At 38.2% G+C, this 15,123-nt stretch overlaps 1 protein-coding gene across 3 annotated transcripts in view; it reads left to right on the plus strand.

Moving 5' to 3' along the window:
* CENPI (centromere protein I) overlaps positions 1–15,123 on the plus strand; it is a 53,674-nt gene that overhangs the window by 19,966 nt on the left and 18,585 nt on the right. For all 3 annotated transcript variants that reach the window (XM_057539037.1, XM_057539036.1, XM_057539035.1), the window contains exons 8-16: positions 3,237–3,326; positions 3,671–3,793; positions 4,029–4,196; positions 4,346–4,466; positions 5,602–5,693; positions 7,533–7,650; positions 7,735–7,799; positions 11,617–11,711; positions 14,598–14,733. In XM_057539037.1, the coding sequence (XP_057395020.1) occupies positions 3,237–3,326; positions 3,671–3,793; positions 4,029–4,196; positions 4,346–4,466; positions 5,602–5,693; positions 7,533–7,650; positions 7,735–7,799; positions 11,617–11,711; positions 14,598–14,733 (1,008 nt within the window). The remainder of the gene's footprint in view (positions 1–3,236; positions 3,327–3,670; positions 3,794–4,028; positions 4,197–4,345; positions 4,467–5,601; positions 5,694–7,532; positions 7,651–7,734; positions 7,800–11,616; positions 11,712–14,597; positions 14,734–15,123) is intronic.

The raw sequence follows: 15,123 nt of genomic DNA on the forward strand, positions 1-15,123 counted from the left end.
CCCGTTATCAATGCCTATTTATAAAGATACATTCATAAAATTGTTTTGATAAGCTGGATTTCGGTGACTTTGATCACATCCAACAATACCGAGCCTAGAAGACATAGCCATGCTCACATGTAACTGAACATGTAAAATGGTAACAGGCATAATCAGCCCATGTAAGCAAATGTATTGGGTATGTGAATTTTTTTTTTTTTTTTTTTTTTTTTTTTTTTAAAAATTTATTTATTTATTTATTTATGGCTGTGTTGGGTCTTCGTTTCTGTGCAAGGGCTTTCTCTAGTTGCGGCAAGCGGGGACCACTCTTCATCGCGGTGCGCGGGCCTCTCACTATCGTGGCCTCCCTTGTTGCGGGGCACAGGCTCCAGATGCGCAGGCTCAGTAATTGTGGCTCACGGGCCCAGTTGCTCCGCGGCATGTGGGATCTTCCCGGACCAGGGCTCGAACCCGTGTCCCCTGCACTGGCAGGCAGATTCTCAACCACTGCGCCACCAGGGAAGCCCGGGTATGTGAATTTTTGATACCTGCAGAGGCATGTGTCCCCTCTATACCCATCCGTGCCCCATAACTTCCCATCATGATGGACACAAAACAGAGAAATTGTCTTTCTGGTGGCAAGCATGAATGGTGGGAAGTGGAGCAGGCACATTGTTATCTTATATGCACCAGGCCCTTTGAGAGCAGTCTTTGAAAAAGGAAGGGGGAGTTAGGTCTCATGTTGAAGGTGGGTAAGGGTGGTTTCTGGGATTCTCCCTCTACCAGGCATGAACCTGTGTGATTTGGGCTGATTTTTTTTTTTTCTGTTCCGAGCTTTGTCTCTGTTTCCTCAGAGTTCCTTTCTTGTTTGTTTGGTCTTTCATGGTAGAGGCTTTTCTCAAATACCTGGTAAACCTTGTTTGCCCATATTTAATAGTAAAGCACTAAAATGGTCATTGGAAACTTGTGTACGTGAGCAGGACTTGTTCATTGTAGGATCTTGATGTTTCATTGGGGAATCCCCCAGATGATGGTGTCACTTTTCCTAAGAAATTCTCCTGGGGACTTCCCTGGTGGCGCAGTGGTTAAGAGTCCGCCTGCCAATGCAGGGGACACGGGTTCGAGCCCTGGTCTGGGAAGGTACCACATGCCGCGGAGCAACTAAGCCCATGTGCCACAACTACTGAGCCCGCGTGCCTAGAGCCTGCGCACTGCAACAAAGAGTAGCCCCTGATCGCCTCAACTAGAGAAAGCCCACGTGCAGCAACGAAGACCCAATGCAGCCAAAAAATAAATAAATAAATAAAATTTAAAAAAAATTCTCCTGTTTCCTGACTAGGGGTTGTATTAGTCAGGCTTCTCCAGAGAAACAGAACCACTAGGATGTGTGTATATATAGAGAAAGATTTTTATACGGGATTGGCTCACATGATTATAGAGACTCATAAGTCCAACATCTGCAGGGTGGGCCTGCAGGCTGGAGATCCAGGAGAGCTGATGTTCCAGTTTGAGTTCATCTGCAGTCGGCAGTCTGGTGGAGAATACTCTTGCTTGGGGGAGCTGGTCTTTTTGTTCGGTATAGGCCTTCAACTGATTGAATGAGGCCCACCCACATTATGGTGGGTAATCTGCTTTACTCAAGAGTCCACCGATTTAAATGTTAATCTCATCAAAAACACCCTCAGAAACACCCAGAACATTTGATTTGGGCACCCCATGGCCCAGCAAAGTTGACATGTAAAATTACTTGTCACAGGGCTATAAACCTGGCTACTAGCACTCTGGGACTTAAGCAGTAGAAAAGATTGGGGAAAGGTTCTGGTACACTCCCTCAGTTCTGCAAACTGTATGAGTTCAGCTTTTATCTTCAGTGAGTAAAACCCTGATGTTTGCCAGAGTAGTGAAGGAATTTGGGGTTCTAACTGCTTCTTATGTAGGCTTTCAACCAGTCCTTCTGTTTTTCAGCCCTCTTGCACCTCCACTTTTCAGAGGTATCTGATCCCTCAAATTCCTGAGCCTTTCTGGGAGTTCTCAAGCATGAATCTGCTGCTTTTGAGGCTTTTTCTGTTGCTGCCTTAGCTTTCGTTTTCTCTGTTCTGCCAAGTTGGTTATTGTTTGTCCATCTTCATTTGAGGTTCCGAAATCTTGTTGAGACCTCACATGTGCTATTGTCTGCCTTCTTGTTCTCTTTGAACTTGTGCTTTATGCCTTTTTCCATTCCTTTACTTTTTAGTGGGGTTTTATGAGGACCCAGAATTAAACATGTATGTTCAGTATGCCATGTTAAACTAGAAGTCTCTCTCTCTCTTTCTTTTAAGAAAGTGTTAACTTTTTAACAATAAAGATAGGTTTAGTTAACTAGACAATAAGTTCTAAAGGTCTCTCCACTCCTAAATATTTGCTCTTTCAAAAACATTCCAACTCAAAGCAAACACTCTGATACTAATTGATAATGAGTACAGAGATCAGAAGATATTTCAGCATAGATAGCCTGGGTCATTTGGGTTTTGTTATCATAAATTTAATTTCAGGAAGCTATTATAAAATAGGAATACTGTATTTCTAATCCCCATTTTCTGCCTTCCTTATTTTGTATAGTATTTGATTCAACAAAATAGTAATATAATAAAACAGTTTGGTTTCTTCCTTGGAATTTTAGTGGTATGCTTCCTCTGGATAGCCAGATATATCAAACACAGGTATCCAGCAGTAAGGACTTCTGTCATAAAATTAATGTTTTTGTAAAGACTTTTTCAGTTATATCAAGCTGTTTGACTTCTGCATACCAATTGTTAGATATCCTAGTGAATTTTCCAAGAATCATGATGCTAAGGTATTAATATTTCCTTTGCTCTGTTTTCTTGGCTTCCCTTTTTGTCCTTCCACCTTCCTGTCTAAATCAAGAATGAGTAAACTTTGAGTCCTGAGTATTATACCAGTGAGAGTAAGCCATGCTAGCAGATATGACTAGTAAGCCTAAGGCACGGGCAGAGAAGAAGAGAGAAAATATAAGGAAGAAGTAAAATCTGGAAAAAGGTCATAAAAGAGAAGATGACAAGTTGGCGAGGATTGCTTTATGATAGTTGATTTAAATGTTTAAGTTTCTATTCCTTGATTTTCTATAGCATCTTCCTATAGCTATATCACATAATAAAATTAGGGTCTGAATATATGTTTAATCTTTTTATTTTATTGTTACTTTTTTTTTTTCTTACTGGCCACAGAATTGAAAATTGAAAACTCTTATTTTATTTCAGGGAATGCAGCCTCATCTCCAGGCTTTGTTGTCACTATATAAATTCTTTGTTCCTACTTTGATTTCTGTATCTTTGCCTATGAGGAAGAAGGTAAGGGATTAAGGAGCAGTAAGTCATATCGAGATAGAAATATGTTGTTTTGAGTAAGTTAATTTATAGATTTGGACTAAAATGTTTATAGCATACTGTTTTAAGATCTAATATTGTGGCACTGTTTCTGAGTTTTTTTAGGGATTAGCACTTCGTTTTGATTCCATTCAATGTATTCCATTCAATGTAATAGATTCCTGATTAGAAAAAAAAACTTAAATGGATTTGCATGGGTGTAAAACATTTCATAATCAATATACTTTCAATTAATGAAGAGTTTTAGGTTTTATGCTGCTCCAACTTATGGATACCTCCTCTCATGTACTTTACATTCAAATTTATAGATCTATTTTAAGAATTCAGAGAATCTGTGGAAGACAGCTCTACTTGCTGTGAGGCAAAGGAATCAGGGACTTCCTCCAGAACCTCTAAAGTTGATGTTAGCTAATGTCCATCCTGTAAAAAGAGTAAGTGTCTAAAACCCCAAGTGACTTGCACAGTCTTCTTTTATTAAATTCAAACAATAACCATTCAGATGTTGGAAGAGATTATAGATATTTAAGTACATTTTAATTACCCAGTATTCTATGCAGACTATATTCAGACTCCATTCATTAAACCACCTTAACAAGTGCTTTTACACTTACAGTTTGTAATCTGCTTAGTCCATTGATAGATTGTTTTATTATCTTTCTTTTTTAGAAATGGAATTCTCACTCAGTTATACCAGTGCTAAATTCCCGTAACTACAGTAAAGAAAGTGGGAAAAAGGGGATGAATCTTTCTGATTATTTCAGTAGCAATGGATCATTTCCACTGGAACAGCTTAAAAGCTTCCCTCAACTCTTACAGAACATCCATTGCTTAGAGGTATGTGACTGGACCATGTGCTTATTTGCATTTTCCATTTGATCTTCATGGCCTTTATTTTTGTTATATATTTCCTATCTGATGATTTCCTTGTTGCTCTGATCTCCTTTTTATATACTTACAGTTGACCGATTGTTCTGTCTTTGCAGCTGCCTTCTCAGATGGGCGCAGTGCTGAACAACTCTCTGCTACTACACTATATTAACTGTGTCAGAGATGAGTCAGTCTTACTGAGGCTCTATCACTGGTTGAGTCAAACATTACAAGAAGGTAAAAATTGATACTTAGAAGTGTTAGATGAATGAAGAAGGAATAAGATGGTTTACAAATGGGTTTCTTTTAAAAGGGTGCCAACTTCTAGACAGGAGGAGCCTTCATATGCTGTAATTATTTTTCCGGTAATCATGTATTCAGAGCCTGAATGCTGCTGTTGCTGTAATTTTAAGGGGTAGTAAGAAAGGAGGTGTATTGTTAAGGAAACACTGCTGGATGGCCACCAAAACTCACTGGGTGGCTCCACTTTGATGACTGTCACAGTCCAAGGCCTCTTCATCTTTGGATGTTCAGAAACTTGCTGTTAAGCCCCCAGAACCATCAGATTAATGCTAACCAAACTCAGAGACTGTTGTGTAAGCCAGAATGTCAACTTTTTATTTCATAATAGAAGTAATTCTTTCTGGTGACCAAAATGTTCATGTTTGCCGACTAGAATAGCTCCTCTCTGCTGTCAATATATATGGGGACCACATTAGTCATCAGAAAGTTTCTTAATTATAGAACTGAAGGAAAAGGCAGTGAGGGAGTTTTTCATCCAGGCCATAGTAAAGCCTGATCATTTCATTCCTCCAAGGAGGTCGATTTCTCTAAACATAGTATTGAGTTCACCAGATTATTTCTTTCCTGGATAAATAAATCCCGACTCTTCAAGTGTTTAAGGTCAGTTTTAGTCGGTTCCAGGATAACTCTCCTTTTCCTGTTCAGTCTTTCTTTACATAGGATATGATACAGTTTGTTAGATTTCCACTAACTAAAGTTCTGCCACCCTTAGATTACCCCCAGCTCACCCTAATTGAAGTTTAGGCATTCTCAAACTTTTAATTCATACACTTACAGTCTTTTGGATTACTGTGTGGCATAAAGCTAATCACATTCATTATATGTGACATTTACTAGTTTATTTTTTCACTGTAAGCTTTCCCCCTATATTACCAAGTTCTTGAGAAACATCACACTCTCACTTCCACATATATATTATAGTCTCCAGTGTGAGTTGGCTAGGATGTATGAGACAGATAGCTTGTTTATATTTGTCATTTATTTGTCACTTTAGAGTTGTGGTGGTTATGTTTTGTGTAGTTTTTACTGTTGTGCAACTGGAGCCTTATGTTTAATATTTTTGTTCTAGAATGTATTTGGTACAAGGTGAATAATTATGAACATGGAAAAGAATTTCCCAACTTCCTGGACACTATCCTCAAGGCAGAATGCTTCTTACAAGTAAGATTCTGCTTGTTTCCTACACACTTCACCACTTTAAAAAAAAATTTTTATTTATTAATTTATTTATTTATTGGGCTGTGCTGGGTCTTAGTTGTGGCATGCAGGATCTTTAGTTGTGGCATGCGAACTCTTAGTTGAGGCATGTAGGATCTAGTTCCCTGACCAGGGATTGAACCCAGGCCCCCTGCATTGGGAGCGTGGAGTCTTAGCCACTGGACTACCAGGGAAGTCCCACCACTTCTTAATTTATTTAGATATCCATTAAAAACCTTTTCTTTAGTGCTTGACATCTTTTGTAAACAATATCTATTCAATTCAAAATTCATTATAAATAGAGCCAAGTTGCACTGTCGTTTATCTTTGTACTGTTGGATTTGAAGAAAGAATTTGTTAAATTATGCAAATAAGAGAGAAAGGTCTAGGGAATTCCCTAGCTGTCCAGTGGTTAGGACTCCAGCGCTCTCACTGCCGAGGGCCTGGGTTCAATCCCTGGTCGGGGAACTAAAATCCCGTGAGCCCCCCACCCCCCCCAAAAAAGAGAGAAAGGTCTATAATTTAAGAGAACAAACTGAAGATGTAATTGAATACATTAAATTAATTGAATTAGCCAGTAAGATAAATCTCATAGGGTTACTACTTATGTCCTTATAATCAACAAACATTTTTTTGATTGTCGAATATGTTCCAGCCAATTAATTATTTGGCCTGGGTAACCCTGAGTTGTACTTTTAAGCTGCCACTCAGGTATCAGCACCGTCAAGAAGCCTTTACTCAGTCTGGGTTAGATGCTTGTTCTACGTGCTTCCTTAGCTCTCTGTGTTTGCCTGTATCGTGGTACTTTCGGCATCTGTTTTTCCACACATTATGAGCTCTGGACAGGTGGGAACCATGTCTAACTTTTCTTCATGTATGGGTGTTCAACTTGGTACCTGATACAAAAGAGATTCTCAATAAATGTTTGTTGAATAAATCTTAAGGATTTGGTGTGAAACCATTGAATTAGAAGTTGGGTGTGGATAACGGTGGTGAGGATAAAAGGATGAATTTAGGTTGATTTTTTAGATTTCCTGCTTGGGAGGATGATGATGGGAATATAAGAAAAGCAGGCTAGGAAGGAAAGATATATTTGATTTGAAAGATGCCTGTGGGATATCTAAGAGGTCCAGTAGGCAGTTAGATAATGAGTCTAGAGCTCAGGAATGAGATTTGGGCTAGAGATGCAGAAATTTAGGACTCCTCATGATATAGGTGGTGGTTTTAGCTATGTTATAGATGCGATTGTCCAGAGAATTCATGTCATGAAAAGAAGGTCCAGAATAGAGTCTTGGTGCACGCCACTATTTAAGGCTCAGGATGACAAAGTTAAAAGGGAAAACCCTGGATCTTCACTCTGGTAAAAACAGAGGCAGCCTAGACATTCAGGCCTCTCCAGATGGTGCTGCCCAGAGTTTGGGTTTGGTCTATGGCCCCTAATGAAATTCCAGCCTTATTATACAACATTGTATGCACTCTATTGACTATCATGTACTCCAAAATAATACAGTGTCATTTATCTTTAAAAATATTCCATAACTTGACTTCTTACCTTCTTTCCAATTGGTAAAGTTTTATGGTGTTTGAAAACTATGTTGATAAAGATGGTAATGTATCCAAATATTAATCATCTGATCCTTTTTATGAGAAAGTCTGGCACCTAATCCAAGGCTTTTAATTATATTTATGACAAAAAATTAGTCTAAGGGTAAAACAACTATAGCACAAAGTAAACTGGTTGTTTCAAGAGTAATTACGGCTGAAGAGTTCCATGCAAGGTTTTACTATCAACTTGTGTTACAGGAGGGGTTTTATTCCTGTGAAGCATTCCTATATAAGAGCCTTCCTCTCTGGGATGGCTTCTGTTGTCGATCACAGTTCCTTCAACTTGTGAGCTGGATTCCTTTTAGTAGCTTCTCTGGTATGTATCATGAAAATTTGGAGTCATTTAATTCAATGTAATATTAATTAAAAGGATTGAATAACTTTTTTTTATTATTTTTAGAGGTGAAACCACTTCTTTTTGACCATCTATCACGGCTCTTCTTTACATCAACTATTTATTTCAAGGTAAAAAAAAATTGTCTTGCTTAGATTCAATAGGAAATATTAGTCTGTGGCTGGTGGTACACAGTTTCAAACCCACACTATAGCAGTGTTTTGTAACAGGAGTTGCTTGGACCTGGACTTGAGGTGCTGCATCATTCAAATCACAGTTAATGTGTAGAATCTTCTGTTTTTAAGGTTTTGTTACATGTAATTTTCCTGAACTGTAACAGATGACAAAGTGAATGAACAGGTGGCAAATGAGTATTAATAAAAACAAACTGGGAAATAACTTAAGCATACTTAGTTTGATTGTTGTGGTTGATAATTTTGTAGGTACACTTATTCATTTCTCAAATGTATATTGAGCACCCACTGTGTGTTATAATATAGTCATTTTCTGCTAATAAAATTGTTCCAACCGTATATAATAAAATTAAAAGTTGTTACTATTTTGCGGTGTGCTCCAAAAAAAGACCACTGTGGCTTCCAGACTAAGTTTGAGGGCCACTTTCTTATAGAATGGTTATTCCTATTCGAAAAGAGTGACAATATAAGTAATGTTTCTTTTATAACTTTTTTTCACCTTAAATCACTTACTGTTCGCCACATTTGCAGGAGAAATATATTGTCCTGGTTAGTGTTTGTCATAATCAAGTGGTACTTTATAATTACCTGTCACATTAACTGCGATTCAAGGTTTATTTATATTATTTGTAACTTTCTACCTTACCATGTCATGTCATTCACATGACAATACACACTGCTTCTCCCAGATAACACATTTTCAGAGACTTCATTTTGCAACTTTCTGTGATTCTCTTCCGATCTTCTAATTCAGTTACTTTATTTCTTCTCTTATTCCACCAATCTAGAGCGCTATTTATCTGTAAATATTAGGTTAAACCATATGAATAGGTTTAACCTAATAGGTCAAAGATGTTTGACAATTGGCAGTTTCATATGTTCCAGCCTAATAAGTATATATACGTTTATACACACATGCATATATTTATATTTGAGAGTGGGGGGTGGGGAGAGGAAGGGAAACAGACAGTAGGCCAAAGACAGAAATCAAGGGAATGCTCACTGTTTAATTCTCACTGAAAAGGAGGTGTCTATGAAGGAACCTTTTCAAGAGGTATGAAAAGAACCAGGAGGACAGTAGTGCCAAAGAAACAGAGAATACAGGCTATCAAGAAGGAGTGAAGGGATAATGTTGCTACATATCCCAAGAGGGTCCAGAAAGATATGGACCAAAAAAAAGTTTCTTTTGGAATTGATAATACAGAGGTCTTGGCTACCTTTGTGAGCAGGTTCAGTGGAGTGTGGGGGTAAAAACCAAATTGTGGAGGTTGAGGAGTTGATGAGAAATGAAGACAAGACAATGAGTATTGACTGTGTTTCCAAAAGTTTGGCTAAAAAGAAGAGGGAGAGAGAGAGAGAGAGAGAGTTAGCTGTAGTGGGACTTTGAATCAAGGGAAGGTTGTAATCTTCTTTGTCCCCAGAGTGAGAAAAACCTGCACATGTTTATAGATAGGATGCAAGGAGCCAGATGACAAGAGGGAGAGGTTGAAAATGGGGGAAAGATGAGGGATAATTGACAGTGCAGGGTTTCAGAAAAAGCATGAAGGTATTGGTTTAAGACTAGGTAGAGGGATTTGCTTGAATGGGTGGTAAGAGGTTGGGAGGTACTACTTATTCTCTAAGATTGGGGACGAGGACGTAGAGATAGGTGGACATGTAGATATATTTGTACAGTTTGAAGAAAGAGCAATAAATTGAAATACTTGTGCCTAAAAATGTTAAATTTCTCAAAATAGGAAGTGCATTGTAGAGGACAGAATTGAGTAGGGGACTTCAAGACGGTGTTATGTGCTTCGCCATTAAAAAGAATGGGAGAGAGAGACAGCTAATTGAAGAGAAATATAGTAAAAGGATTATTGAGCTTCATTAAGGGCCCAGATGAAGTTGGAGACCATAACTTAGGAGTGTAGAGCTGTGCTTCTCAACCATTTTTTTTTAAGCCCATGCCCCCTTCTCATAAACCTAAGAATCTCATGCCTTCCTTTAATGTGGAGGCTGGATGGGGTAGAGTAGGTGAGTGGAGATTTTCTGAATATGTCATAGTAATATCGAATATCTTTTCAAGTGTTAAATTGACACCAAAATAGAAGATTGTTTTAGGTGATTCTAAGGTTGCTTTCAACTTGAACATATTTATAACCTGAATGTGAGGTGTCAATTTCTAAAAAAAAAGAGATATTTTTTAAATTAATTAATTTATTTATCTATTTTTGGCTGTGTTGGGTGTTCGTTGCTGCACATGGGCTTTCTCTAGTTGCGGCGAGCTGGGGCTACTCTTCATCGCGGTGCACGGGCTTCTCATTGTGGTGGCTTCTTTTGTTGAGGAGCACGGGCTCTAGACGTGTGGGCTTCATTCAGTAGTTGCAGCATGTGGGCTCAGTAGTTGTGGTTTGCGGGCTCTAGAGCGCAGGCTCCGTAGTTGTGGCGTACGGGCTTAGCTGCCCTGCGGCATGTGGGATCTTCCTGGACCAGGGATTGAACCCGTGTCCCCTGCATTGGCAGGTGGATTCTTAACCACTGCGCCACCAGGGAAGTCCCTAAAAAAATATTAATTGAACTGTGCTATGAAGTAGCAGTAAGCATTCTATCACTGGAGATACTCAAATATAAATAGTATCTAGACCATCATTTATTAAGGATATTTAAGAAAGGTTTTACTCAGCTGTAAAAAGAAATGAAATGGAGGTATTTGTAGTGAGGTGGATGGAGTTAGAGTCTGTCATACAGAGTGAAGTAAGTCAGAAAGAGAAAAACAAATACCATATGCTAACACATATATATGGAATCTAAGGGAAAATAAAGGTCATGAAGAACCTAGTGGCGAGACGGGAATAAAGACACAGACCTACTAGAGAATGGACTTGAGGATATGGGGAGGGGGAGGGGTAAGATGTGACAGGGTGAGAGAGTGGCATAGACGTATATACACTGCCAAATGTAAAATAGATAGCTAGTGGGAAGCAGCCGCATAGCACAGGGAGATCAGCTCGGTGCTTTGTGGCCACCTAGAGGGGTGGGATAGGGAGGGTGGGAGGGAGGCTCAAGAGGGAGAGGATATGGGGATATAGGTATATGTATAGCTGATTCACTTTGTTATACAGCAGAAACTAGCACAACAATGTAAAGCAATTATACTCCAATAAAGATGTTTCAAAAAAAAAAAAGAAAGGTTTCCTGTGTTAGGTTTTAGGATGGTATGGATTGCTTTCAAATTTATAGATATTATGATTTATCCTTATAAGTGTTCCAGGCACACTTATTTCAAGACAATATTTTTTGTATATGAATGAGTCACTGGGAAATCAAGGCAAGGCCTGACAAAGGAAAAACTATAAGGTTGTTTGTTTTCCACAATCACAGAAGATAAATTTTATGACCAACAAAAAGAGTAAATTGCAGTTGTAGACACAAGGCGAAAAGGGTGGCAAACTCCTATCTGTAGCAACTTCAAAGGATCTCTGAGGGGAGCTAATAAGGGGTGGGTGATGTAATATATGTTATGAATGAATGTAATTTAGAGAAACAAGAGTCTGTTCCTCACTGATAAGCTGGGGGCAGGCTTGTAGAGAAAATGGTAAACTTGTACTTGCATTAATCTGTCTCTTGGCGACCAATTAGGTTGGAGCAGCAGCTATTGGGTTCTGAATTGGATGTGGTTATCTCCACAGTCCCTTCCACCTCTAAGCCTCTGGTTTAGTCTGTTAGTTCTCAGCACTATGGTATGTCTGATGATTTTTTTGTTTTGTGTCCACAGTGTAGTGTTCTTCAGTGTCTGAAAGAGCTACTGCAGAATTGGCTGTTGTGGCTTTCTATGGACATCCACATGAAATCTGTGATGAACAGTCCTCTGTGAGTTATCTTATAACCCTCCATAAGAGTTGATGTCTACAAAACTGTTTGCATGTGGATTAATAGTGTGGCATACAACCTAATTGCTTCATGCAAATGCTTAATTGTACTTTTCTAAAACAAATGTTTTTTGTTACTTTTCACTCTTCCCCACAATCCTGTGAGGAAGGTTAATTCTTCAAGTTTTATTCTATAAGTCAGAAAGCAACCCCCAAGCCTCTGAGTCACTTGCAAGAGTTAATGTAGCAAAACATTGGCCAGCTGACGTTAGAACTTGCAACTTTGACTTCCATTCAGTTTAGCTCATTTTATAAAATGTATTCTTGCTTATATGTGAAGTCAATTTTGATGATGGCTAGGAAGATCTGTAATTTTGCTGTACAGATTTTTTTTATGTTTCTCTGATGTATTTTGCTTATATATGTTAATTTATTTTCACTTTGTAATTAAAAAAGAGCCCTGAATTTCCATTATGTTCATTACTGTTAAATGTGAAACCTCAAAGTGAAAGTAAAAGCCTGACTGAATTTCAAGGAACTGCCTGATCAGGTTTTTTTGACTCTTTCTACCTAGAGTCTTTTGCTTCTCCTGTATTCTTTTTTAACATTAATGTTTTTTATATTATAGAAAATTACAGACATACTCAAAAGTAGAGAAAATAGTACAATTGTTACCCTTATGTACGCATCACCCGGCTTCAACAGTTATCAACTCATGGTTAACTTTTTTTCATCTATAACACCCCTCACTTTCCTCCTCCTTTGTACTAGATATTTTTAAAGCAAAACCCAGACATCATTTCAGCTGTTGAAAAATGATACCAGTATAACACCTAAAAAATTAATAGTTCTTAATATGTTCAAATATCTAATGGATGTTCAAATTCCCTGTATTATCAGTCACATTCTTACTTTATAAGATAAGGATCCCTTAGCTCCAACTGCAAGTAGCTGGTGGTTGGCTTAGTTAGATTAGCCCAGATCTATTTTTCTATATGTTCTTTTCCCTATAGTTGTCTCCTACTTTGTTAGGAGAATAGAAGCTTCTTGGGAGTTGCCTGGAAACTTTTTAATTCTTCGTATTCATTATTGCAGTACTACCATATATCGTATATGTCTGATCACTTTTAGAAGGAAATGGAGCATTAGTGAGTAGTGAAAGTATCTTGTAAAGCCGTGCTTCTCAAAGTGTGGTCCCTGGACCAGCAGCATCAGCATCACCGGGGGTCTTGTAGAGATACAAATTCTCAGGTACTACCCTAGACCTACTGAAGTAAACTCTGGAGGTAGAGCCCAGAAATCTGTGTTTTAACAAATGCTTCCATAATTTTGGTGCAAGCTAAAGTTTGAGAACCACTATCATAAAGAAATTCCATTTGAATAGTTAACCTCTTCAAACACCTCAATTCTATTAAGAATAGTATGTTTGCATTTATAATCTTTGGCCAATTTGCAGTGTAAGTCTTAGGCACCCTAATACAGGTGCTTTATAATTTCTATATTTTCTTTCTAAAAATACTAGGATCCTTTTTAATTAGTGTCATAAACTTTGAGAGGGCATTTACAAAGGGGCTCTGCTTTCTAAAATTCTTAAAACAAATAATTGTAGGTAATTGTAGGTAACTTTGCTTGTCATAATACTACTTGGCATTATATAATATAGCTCTTAAGTTCTCAATAATTTTTCTATCTTGGAGATATGAGTGTAATGCTATGTCTCCATCATATGACCATATGCCATATGACTGTCAAAGAGGGAGTAAATTGTAGTTGTAGATCACAAGGAGAGAAGGGTGGGAAACCATTCTCAGCAGTGGCTCTCCAGGGGGCATTTTTGGTTGGCACAGTGACTGGGAAGAGGGTGCTAACATCTTTTAGTAGGTAGGAGCCAGAGGTGCTAAACGTTCTGTAGTGGGTGGGGAGTAGGAGGCAGTCCTGAATGGCGAATTGTGTCATCCAAAATGCCAGTAGTGTCCTGTGGAGAAACACTTTCAAAGATGCTACCTGAGCAATCATCATTGTACAAATTATTTCAGACACATTTGTCAGGTGCTGCCAGAAATCATAAAGTACAGTTTTGCAAGTGATGGGCTGACTGTATGTATGCCCACCTATTTGAACGGTCTCTTAACCTTTCCCTGCTTGCTCTGGCACTGAATCATCATGGTGGTGGGTAATGGTAGAGTTATCATCATCTCAGACTCTAAGACTATATGCTATTCCTTTTTCCTTGTGCATAACCATTGTTGGCTACCTAGATCTGAGGGTAAAGCTATGAAATCACATTTCCCAGTCTTTTCCTAATCCACTCAACAGTGGATTGAAGGAGAGGGGTGGGGAGATGGATGGATTGAACTAATTATACCCATGTGTAATTTAAAGATACATGGTTCATTGATTTGGGAAGAATATAAAATATGTAGGTCTGGTTTTTACTAGAAGAATGAAAGATGCCAAAAATTTTACTCATTCAGTTTTAGAATTGAATTCCAGTTAAATAAGTGAAAATATTTTTAACAGCATTTTAGTTCAGGAATTCAGGCAAAACTGGGTTTGGATTTGTGTACTTAGAAACTAATTTGCTGGCTGCTATGGTCCCTGGACATAGGTGATATTATCTAAAGTCTGGAGCTTAATCCTTTCTTTCTCTGGTATTTACTAGTAGAATGGTTGCTCAGGGATGTTCTATGAATTGATCTTAATGGTTCCCTAGAGGGCTGTATAGTTTTATGATTAATCACTGTGGTTTAAAAAAAATGTGAATTATACATTGGAGCACTGATCGTTTTCTGAAATTCCCACCGACTTTCTGCTGTATATTTAATCCAGCTTTAGCTTGGAAAATGTGAGGACTTTTGCTAATATGGATCTTGGTTTCTTATTGCAGAGAGACAACTTTAGGTGGATCCATGAACTCTGTGTCTAAACTGATTCACTATGTAGGGTGGCTGTCCACTACTGCAATGCGCTTGGAAAACAACAGTACTTTCTTGCTGCACTTTATTTTGGATTTCTATGAGAAGGTAGTATACATCCCATTTTCCCTACTTAGATTTTTGTGATGGCTGTCTGCTTTACTAGTCTATTGTTTAAATTTTATGCACAACTATTAAGTTGGGCTATGACCTTATTAGCATACTTGAGATAAGCTATGTATTTTGAAGTTAATGATTGTATTCTGGCCTGAATAATTGACATTCATAAAACAAAGTGGAAAAAGCAAATGCTTTTTTTGAAGTCCAGGTACCACTTTAATAGACGTTCCCCTGAATAATGCTGGCCCTAGACAGAAGTCTGTCTTTAGGATCACTTTTTGCTCATCCATTGTACATTTCCAACCCCTGGTAAAAAAACAAAAATACCTTTTATCTCTTTAGCTCTCCACCCCCACCTTTCAACTGCCTTATCTCCCA

Source organism: Balaenoptera acutorostrata, chromosome X (assembly GCF_949987535.1).
Source record: "Balaenoptera acutorostrata chromosome X, mBalAcu1.1, whole genome shotgun sequence".
In the NCBI taxonomy this organism is placed as follows: Eukaryota; Metazoa; Chordata; class Mammalia; order Artiodactyla; family Balaenopteridae; genus Balaenoptera; species Balaenoptera acutorostrata.